The following is an 11,339-nucleotide window of genomic DNA, read 5'->3' on the forward strand; positions in this document are numbered from 1 at the left end:
CTACCTAACTAGCAACATTGGTAAGCAAAATGCCTCTACAGTGCTGAACGTCTGATGTGAAATGAATTTGAATGTCCCTGTTGATATATAATTAATGGATGTATTGTGAGAGCTTTACTTTAATCTAATCACATGTTTCCCAAAGTAGAACTTATTAGCTTCTTAACATTGGCCTTCAAAGTAACTTGGTGGATTCAACCCCCATGTGCACATGCCTTACATTAAGTGGAAGGAGTCATTTCAACACTTTGATTCATTCGGTGTAGTAATGTTGCTCAATGTTCAGTCGGGGGTTTCATCCAGAAGCAAGGATTATAATAAGCGGCAGGTTGTGCTTTTAGTGTGATTTGGCCCAAGAAAAAGGGAAAGAGAAAGAAAAGTAAATCCAGTCGCCTCCACTTTTCTTTATCACAATGCTCATCGCAGTGACGATGACGGTGGCCGGGCATGATGGAAAACATTTTAAATCAGAAACTGCAAGATGTAAATCAGACAATGGAGTTTGTTGTTGCACATCAATTATTGTTCAACACTTTTCTTATTTGTATTCCTCCTTAATCTTTAAACATTGCAGATGGCATCAGTGGTCATGATCAATGTATAGACTTGATACAACTCAATGAACAAAAAGACACAGGGCCGCTTTGAGCTAAATGCTCAATGGAAAAACTGGGAACAAGAACATCGCGCCATGGACACGTGCAGCTTCAAAGAAATGATATAGAAGGTTAAAAGAATCATATATTTTGAGTCTGTCTTATAGCAACATTCACTTGGCATGGGTAGGAAGGAGATACTCTTTATTCTAAGATTCTAAGATTCTTTTTTAATGTCTTATACCATTTTTCCTTCCTGAAATAATCCCTGGACTAAATAATTCAAATGATTGGGAAATAAACAATTGTATTTTTATTGTAATATTTGCTTTGGTTGAAAAACAAACAAATTAAATTCAGTTTATTTTGTATAGCCCAATATCACAAATTACAAATTTGCCTCAGAGGGCTTTACAATCTGTCATTAGTAGTTTTTTTGTTCAATTATATGCTGCTTAGAGCTATTGTTAGGATGTTAAACAAGTCAAAATTCCTGCTTTATTATCTATTTAAAAAAAGCATCCTTCAAATAACTATTTATTAAAGTTTCTCGCCAAAATTACATTTCACAAGATTACATTTAAACGCATCATGATCATTATTGTAACTTGCCCAATACTCATTTGTACTAAATAGTACTTGAACCCATCATAGTGTAACTCAGTGGTTCACAAACTTTTTCTGTCAAGACCCCCTTTGATGATATAGGAACATTGGACCCCCCCCCCCCCCCCCCCCCCGCAACCCGACCCCAAATTCTTCTTGGTTTTTAATGAATTGCATTATAATGCATGAACCATGCGCTTTAGACCAGTCACAAATCTGTCCATCTTTGTACATACTTCCTTCTCTTATCTTTATCTTTCTCTGTCGCTCCGTATCTTTCTCGCTCTGTCGCTGTGTGTCTCTCTCTCGTTCGCGCTCCCTCTCTCTCTCCCTCGCTCTCTCGCTCTCGCTGGTTTTGCCACAGTCGGTCTGTGACACGAGCCGCTCTGGTGGCGTGGTTGGAACACAGTGCATGTCACGTCGGTTATTTTATATTGTTTTACCGGTGTATGTGTGCGTCTGTGTGTGTGGGTTGGTGATGAAGCCGCGACCCCCCTGTAGTACCACCGCGCCCCCCCTAGGGGTCGCGACCCCCACTTTGGGAACCACTGGTGTAACTCAATGTAACCACCGCTGTCCCGTTATTTATCCAAACAGAAATGTGCTGTTCGGTTATTAATAACTAGCTCGTCTCCCTTTCATTTCAAAACAGACTTGTTGTTCACAATGTAGCATTATCAGCAAAGAAATAGAATAAACAAGAGTGTTTAACCACAGGCGTGTCGAACTATTTAGCATGTACAGTACCAGTAAGATACCAGTAGCAAGTAAGATGGGTGTTGTTCAAAACGTCAGTCCACAAACCAACGTGGGACGTCCCGATGACGACGTCCACTTCGTAGTTACACTCCATGGCCGTATCTGAGCACCACTCAAATGAGCACGAAGCATAGTTTTGGTGGCACATTGATCTGAAACGTTTCCAATGACTGAGGTACTGAAATCAGCCATATAACAGAGTAGAAGAAGAGAAAGTGAGAAGAAGCAGAAGGCCGTGAGTCGCCCTGACTCTGGGAGGAGGTGATGGAATGGCTCCAATGCTCCAGCTGGGCTCCTCTCCCACTTCCAACTAGCTGATTAAAACTGAGCTGCAGGTTCCTCCGCCGCTCCGTTTTCACTTAATATCCAAAGGAGCTACAGAGTGCACTAATTGGCAACAGTTGGCTGTCTGTCAGACTCACTCGAATAGAGCCAGTGATTTGGTTTTGGTCGCGCGGCAAACAAATAAAGTGCAGCTCTGGACTACAAAGTGAGTTCAACATATCTGTTGGTTAACTGGTTTAAGTAACGCTAAACGCTTCTCGATCTGGTTTTGAGTTTGTTCACATCAAAACATGTCTAATATTAGACGAATAAGAAGAAGTTAAACATGTCATTCAGGCTGAGAGTAATACCGTTTAGCCTGCCAAAGGCAGGAAGGATGGCTGGCGAGAAATCACCGAATGTGAGAGTGTAAATGATACGAATCACAATATCCATCATATACAGCACGTGGATTTGACTTGTGTGTATTACCTTTTGTTAATGTGTTGCTTGGATGTGTGAAGAATAAATATAAAAAAGGTAAGTCAAGACGGTAAAAGGGTTTACTTCCATAATTTATAACACAATAAAGTAACCGGAGCAGAGTGACACGACTCAAAAAGCTGACACACATAGGTGAATATATTATATGAACATAAATTAGGAAGATACAGATTAATTTGATCTTTCTTGGCCCCCCCCCCCTCAGTTTCACTATGCTGGGGTTGCAGCTGAAAGAGCCTAAATATTGTTATGTATGCGATAAGAATAAATTGGCAACACATTTATCTATCTATTTATATTATGTATATTTCATTTTATATTATATATGTATGTATATATATATGTATATATTTATGTATATATATATATATGTATGTATATATGTATATACATAGATAGATATATATATACATATATATATACATGTATATATAGATATATATATATATATATATATATATATATATATACGGATATATATATATATGTATACATATGTATGTATTAAATGTATATACATGTATGCATATGTATGTGTATATAATGGATGAGATTAGGTGTTCAGCATTAATTCCTATGGCGATCTACCGCAGTAAGACGTGAACCCAGATTTAACCCTGAAGTTAGCTCGATAACCTCTCATCCGGCCTCGTAGCAGAGGCCTCCGGTGAAGGAAAAGAACAAATTAAAAACTCAGATGTTAATTCAAATAGTTTATATGGCTATTTGGCAGACAGGGCTACGGATCTATTTCCTCTATGGCCATCGATCATCGCCCCCAACTGCTGACCTCTTGAACCCAACTCTGCAGGGGAAGAGGACCACGTGTCCTTCATCCGGCTGGAATGAGATTCAGAGGCAGTGGATTTTAATTGAATTTGATTTCAGAGGTCAAGATTCTAACCGCTGAAATGGAGACAAGAAGCAAAGTGAGAGTGATGGCTGACGCTCAGAGGGAAGAAGCAGTCTCAACCACGGCTGAAGTGCCTTTGAAGATGCAGATGCTCGAACAGCCACTAGGTGGTGGCTCCACGAAAAGCTCTTGACATAGAAAGCAAATCCTTTTGATAGCTAATGTCTTTTTGCAGTGTGACTTGATGGTGGATCTTAAAGGGATACACCCGTGATGTAGTATGCAGTAGGTAGCCACACAAATACTGGATCCTGCATTTCCCATAATGCAATTATGTGACTAAATGTGGTTCTATTGACGTTTTAGTTGTTCTTGACTCTTGCTAGAACTGACAATAAGGCAGCAGGTGGCAACTCTGACCATCAAAACGTCTCCTCAGACATCGACTCATCATGTCATACGTCCGGCTTTCAAGTGTCTTTTGGTCAAGTATCTGAATGTGTTCGTGGGTTCTTCAGTTTCTTCTCCTCTTCTCCTCCTCATTTTCTTCTTCTCTTCTCCTCCTCCTTTCAAACTGACATCATTTGGAGTGATAGAGCTGACGTTTTTCTTTTCCCTGCGTCTGTCTGTTGCAGAACCATTACGAGGAGCAACCTGCACACCATCCAGGCCCGTGTGTTCTCCAAGAACCCCCACCTGCGCTACATGTGAGTGTACACACTCACACACACACATACATGAACACACACTCACACACACACATACATGAACACACACACACACACATACATACATGAACACACACACACACACATACATGAACACACACACATATATGAACACACACACATACATGAACACACACACACATACATGAACACACACACATATATGAACACACACACATACATGAACACACACACACATACATGAACACACACACACATACATGAACACACACACACACACATACATGAACACACACACATACATGAACACACACACACACACACATACATGAACACACACACATACATGAACACACACACATACATACATGAACACACACACATACATGAACACACACACACACACATACATGAACACACACACATACATGAACACACACACACACACACATACATGAACACACACACATACATGAACACACACACATACATACATGAACACACACACATACATGAACACACACACACACACATACATGAACACACACACATACATGAACACACACACACATACATGAACACACACACATACATGAACACACACACACACACATACATGAACACACACACACACACACATACATACATGAACACACACACATACATGAACACACACACATACATGAACACACACACACACACATACATGAACACACACACACACACACATACATGAACACACACACACACACATACATGAACACACACACATACATACATGAACACACACACATACATGAACACACACACATACATGAACACACACACACATACATGAACACACACACATACATGAACACACACACACATACATGAACACACACACATACATGAACACACACACACACACATACATGGGTGTGTCTGTGTGTGGGTGTGGGTGTGTGTCTGTGTGTGTGTGTCTATGTGTCTGTGTGTGTGTGTCTGTGTGTCTGTGTGTGGGTGTGGGTGTGGGTGTGGGTGTGTCTGTGTGTCTGTGTGTGGGTGTGTGTGTGTGTGTGTCTGTGTGTGGGTGTGGGTGTGTCTGTGTGTCTGTGTGTGGGTGTGGGTGTGTCTGTGTGTCTGTGTGTGGGTGTGGGTGTGTGTGTGTCTGTGTGTCTGTGTGTCTGTGTGTGGGTGTGGGTGTGGGTGTGTGTGTGTCTGTGTGTCTGTGTGTGGTTGTGGGTGTGTGTGTGTCTGTGTGTCTGTGTGTGGGTGTGGGTGTGGGTGGGTGTTGCATGCAACAACCTTAGTGGCTGACAAATGAAATGAAGCCAACACTGAGGTGCCAAAAACAGGAGTTCCTTGAATAGCCACCCCATAGACCCATGTTGAAATATCCCAACACAAAGCAGAAATAATTGTTTCCAGCCTGGTACAAAAAAACGTTTTCAATTCAAGTTAATTTGTGGAGCCCAAAATCACAAATTACAAATTTGCCTCAGAGGGCTTTACAATCTTTACACATACGACATCCTCACATCGGATCAGGAAAAACTCCCCAAAAGGGAGAAAAGGGGAGTGGGAGAGTTTTTTCGCTAGCTAATTTAGCAGGTCAAGATGACTGTGTGGTGTCAGCGCTCATCATATCTGGCTCATTAGCTTAGCACAAAACTAAAAGACTCATTACAAACAAGTCTTTTTTTATTGGCCAAATTAGCATAGATATTATGAATTACAGACACACCATGCTAACCAAGCCTAGCGATTGTTATGCTAACAGCTCCACCCTCTCCTCCAGACACGATTTGTGGCTCCAAAAAACCAAGATGGCGACGGACAAAATGCCACAATCAAGGCTTGACAACTCTCGTCCACAAACCAATGGGCGATACCACCATGACAATGTGATGCACAGTCAGGGTATAAAGACAAAGCAGAGCCTGTTCTTTTTTCTTAAAAAGCACACAGGCTACACAACCGGGGCTGACTGGGTGCTGACATTACAGCACATCAAGCCAAAGCTATTGTGGATTTACTTCTGCAAAGCTGTGTGTGAGCGCACATTCTATTGTAACACCGTGTAAACGGTGCACGTGCTGCTACCGTGCATGCTTGGAATTAGATTTCCTTTGTGTTCCTTGTGCTGCACAGATTTATGTTCCCCTCCACTTACCTACACTGCAGAACAGAGGTAACATTCGTCAGGGCTGCCAAGTAAGTAAGCCCTGTTCAAGGTGAGGTGGCCCATAAACCAGAACTTAATCTCCTGTTTCAGTGTGGGAGCTTTAATGGAGCGCTGCAGCCAGCAGGGACCGACACCCAACTAATGACTTCTAATATCACAATCATGTGTGAGTGTGTTGTTGGACTTTGACAAAAAATAACTCCACTGTGATCCACTATCCTGTCTTTCTGGAATTATGATGCAATGCTCAGCCGTTTTTTTTTGAAGTTATAAGAAAAGCTTTCATTCAGATTATGCCACTCTTCCAGCATAGTCTACTCAAGATGAAACCAAACCAAGCTGCTGTTTAGGACCTCGCGGCCGCAGGGGAGAAAAGCAGTTCTTGATGGCTATTGGATTGGATCGATGCAGGGCTGCCCCAGTTGTCTCTGAAAGTTGCTGCAAAGTAAAGCTAGATAGTGTTTAAGATTGTTTTTTTCTGTGTCACATTCATGGTTTCACCTCGTCCGTATTTGGAGTAGAAACCCTGTCCGAGAATAGCATGCCGAAGATCTTATCTAGGGCATGACAGGACATTTGCATGATCTTCTTCGGGCAATTGGCAGGTCACATAATTATCAATGGCTGAAAGTATATTGAAATAGACACTGAATAAGAATATTGTGCCGGAAACAATCCAGTTATCTCAAAACTCTACAATATGAAGATAAATAGAAGATTAGTGTTTTGAGTTTGACCACCATGTATTTCAGAATTATTGTCACTGAGTCAGAGAGATGAGGACATATGAAAAGTTATTGTATTGGAGCTGCAGGCCAAGAATATTGCATGTAAAAAAGAAAAGGGTGGACAGAACACCAGCACCACCAGTCAATACCACAGTTCAGATTCTCAAAGGTCAAAGACATAAGCCTCTTAAATAGAAGTTGTGTAGTGTTTACGGATCCAGGGCTGGGTATCGTTTATTGTTCAAAAACATATATTTGACAATATCTTTGTTGAAGCTCGTAAACAGCTACATGGCTTTTCATTCCTCTTCACTGGAGTCTTCCACACACTGCTAGCTTAACTGCTGTGAGAAGTAGCAATAGCATGTTCTTCTTGAATGTTTAGAATGATCATTTTTCAGAGTAAGGTCTAAACGGTCAGTGTAACCTACTTGGCAAATTTCTTGCTAGATTTAGCAATATTTGGACTTTTATTGGAACACAGTTGCCAATACTGCCAATACTCTGCCTCTAAAGTAATATTCTCATGGCCTCATTATGGGCTACTTGAAGTCTCTGTAACCTTGCTTTTTGTAGTTTGACCACAAGTGTGCAGTGCAGAGTATGTACAATACGATCTAAACAGAGTCATCTTCACTCCATCTGTACACATACTAAGATTTAAAAAGAACTGGGGACCAGACCCCCCCTTGTCGGACCCCATTGCTGACCCCAAATGGGGCCGAGACACGTTGGCCCCATTCTACCAGTAAGCCAGAACTCTCACAATGTATTTGGGCACATCTTTGACTCAATCTAACAAACAACTTCCTACAATTAACACAATCAAAAGCTTTGGAATCATCAACAAAATACATGAGAACAGATGACCTTTGACCTCTATATTTGTTGACAATTTTCTTTCAGGCACATAGACACAAGTCTAAGTTTAAAGCCAAACATGGCACTGTTTTACAGTTTTTATTGTTTGTTATCATTCTGCCTCAGTAACAATCAACATCATTGTTCATCTCCACAACCTAATAGGCGAAACATAAACATACAGTGAAGTCCCTTATGATCATGTGCCATCAATCTCAACTTGGACCCAGAATCAACGGACAATTACATTTAATTCACACATGTTAAAGCTAAAAAAGTTGATCAGTTTGAAGTTCCACACAAGAAGACAAGCAAACTCTATAATAAGAAGCTGGTCTCCAATTGAAGACCTTCGGCTCATTAATATTAAAAGAGTGCCACGTGGTAGAAATATCAAAGTACAAGCAAGAACAGTGACGATTTGTCACTATTCATTAGTGCTGCTCGCTGTAGACAAACAGACGGCATTAATCATTTAACACCCTGTAACATCAAATAACCACGATGCATGTGCCATCCAATATGCATTGCATGTCTGCGTCTCCCATTAAGAGATAATTATAGTACAGCTATATATGACTGCGGCTGATAGATTATTAATGCCTTCGGAATGACGAAACCGACAGTGGAGCAAATAATTAGAATTTCCTTTATTAAAGGATAACACTAGAGTCGTCTCTCCCAGCCGAACCCCCACATCCAAGCAGACACACGCTAGCTTATTTTAAAACAGAAAAAGGCTGTTTTGACTGTTTTAGGTGTTTTGTCAGAAGACTTATGTATTCATAAACCAACAAAAATCCATATACTTATGAGCAGCATATACATGATGCCTTTGATAGAGTGAGATGTGTTTCACCGGCTGATGTGAGGAAATTAGCATTCATTCACCTCCTCTACACCCTGACATCTTGCATCTCCTGGCGTCTAGCGACGGTCTCCAAGGAGGACAACGGCGGGCCAATCAGGGCTTCAGCCGGCTCCTCGTGGGGGCGGCCATCGAGGCGCTGCCGAGACTTCCCGAACAGCAGGAAGTGGGCAGATGGTGTTTGCTCCTCTCTGTGTGTATGGGTATGTCGATTTGTATGCGCGTGTGTGTCTGTGTGTTGCTAGGAAACTTGGACGCTGTCAGTCCTCTTCAAACGGGCCTCTGCTTGTTGAGTTTAATTGAAATGTTAAGTAGATTATTCATAGAAAAAAAGAACATTGGGTATGAGTTAATATGTGCCACTCCATATTGTCAGACAGCCAAACTGCTTAACCATATAGTGCCGTATAACGATTACTTTTGTCCATGTTTCAAACCGTCCTATAGTTTGACATTAACAATAGTGGCTCTCATAGCGCCAGATAAAGCCGCTGCACGACCTGCTCAGCAGCATCGAATAGACACAGTTAGAGACTAGCTTGGGAACATAGTGGAGATTTTATCAGCTAAAGAGACGGGTGGAGGTGGTGGAGACCAAAAACAGAGCTACAAGTTAGTAACTATTGCACTTAGAGGGTTGTGTTTACAACTCGCTTCTGCTGCCCCTTAGTGACAAAACTAATTATTCGTTATTGTCGGTTTAAGAGCTCTACAAAGTCAGAGTTTTTTTGTTTGCTAACCTGGCAAGTATTATCAACACTTCCTGTGGTCGTACGATGAAAGGCTACTGCTTCCTGACAAACGGAAAGTGATTAACATGAGCTTCATCAGTGATCATTAGCTTACCAAAGTAAAGGTAAGGCATAGTGTGTTAGCAATACATTGGTACTGTGGGCTTTTATAGTTTTTTACTACATTCACCAAACAGTGATTTCAGTAGACACATACTCAACTAGTTGGACCGATGAAACCCCCGATACTCAGGGGAGCAGCTTGACATCAAAAAGAGAATTGCAGGTCCACCTTAAGGTCAGTCCACCTTAAGTGACGATAAGCCAAAGTTGTCAACAAAAACTAAACCTTGTGTTATAACTGGGCTGGTGTATTAAGGTCTTTACCAGTGGCGGCTGGCCAATAGAGGGCCACGGGCTTGGCCCCACCCACCTTGAGCCACAAAAGATATGCTTTTCCTGCACGTCCTCTCCACCTGTCGAATCATTTTGGCCCAGAAGAGACCGGTCTAAGAAGCAGTTTAGCCTATTACTGATTAAAGATAAAAATGAGTGATATACAATGTAGCCAATTTTTTTAACGACATGAAACGCGAGAGCTTCTCTTCCAAGAAGACCCGACCCGGTAAGATCAACGGGGACAAATCCAGCATAGACAGTGACGGGAGGAAGGGACATGAAGCACTTGTTGAATAATTAATAAAACATGAGAACACCAGGACACACATGAGAACATGAGAACACCAGGACACACATGAGAACACCAGGACACACAAGATAACATGAGAACACCAGGACACACGTGAGAACATGAGAACACCAGGACACACAAGATAACATGAGAACACCAGGACACACAAGATAACATGAGAACACCAGGACACACGTGAGAACATGAGAACACCAGGACACACAAGATAACATGAGAACACCAGGACACACATGAGAACATGAGAACACCAGGACACACATGAGAACATGAGAACACCAGGACACACATGAGAACATGAGAACACCAGGACACACATGAGAACATGAGAACACCAGGACACACATGAGAACACCATGACACACATGAGAACATGAGAACACAAGGACTCACATAATAACATGAGAACACCAGGACACACATGAGAAAACCAGGACACACATGAGAACATGAGAACACCAGGACACACATGACAACACCAGGACACACAAGAGAACATGAGAACACCAGGACACACAAGATAACATGAGAACACCAGGACACACATGACAACACCAGGACACACATGAGAACATGAGAACACCAGGACACACAAGATAACATGAGAACACCAGGACACACATGAGAACATGAGAACACCAGGACACACAAGATAACATGAGAACATCAGGACACACATGAGAACACCAGGACACACAAGATAACATGAGAACACCAGGACACACATAAGAAAACCAGGACACACATGAGAACACCAGGACACACAAGATAACATGAGAACACCAGGACACACATAAGAAAACCAGGACACACATGAGAACACAAGGACTCACATGATAACATGAGAACACCAGGACACACATAAGAAAACCAGGACTCACATGATAACATGACAACACCAGGACACACATGAAAACACCAGGACACACAAGATAACATGAGAACACCAGGACACACATGAGAACATGAGAACACCAGGACACACATGAGAACATGAGAACACA

General features: G+C 41.8%; 1 protein-coding gene across 1 annotated transcript in view; it reads left to right on the forward strand.

Annotated features, from left to right (window-relative positions):
- LOC117732328 (NT-3 growth factor receptor-like) overlaps window positions 1-11,339 on the forward strand; it is a 174,868-nt gene that overhangs the window by 38,817 nt on the left and 124,712 nt on the right. Inside the window, exon 3 of the mRNA XM_034535220.1 lies at window positions 4,218-4,289. Within this exon, the coding sequence (XP_034391111.1) occupies window positions 4,218-4,289 (72 nt within the window). The remainder of the gene's footprint in view (window positions 1-4,217; window positions 4,290-11,339) is intronic.

Source organism: Cyclopterus lumpus, chromosome 6 (assembly GCF_009769545.1).
Source record: "Cyclopterus lumpus isolate fCycLum1 chromosome 6, fCycLum1.pri, whole genome shotgun sequence".
Taxonomy (NCBI): domain Eukaryota; kingdom Metazoa; phylum Chordata; class Actinopteri; order Perciformes; family Cyclopteridae; genus Cyclopterus; species Cyclopterus lumpus.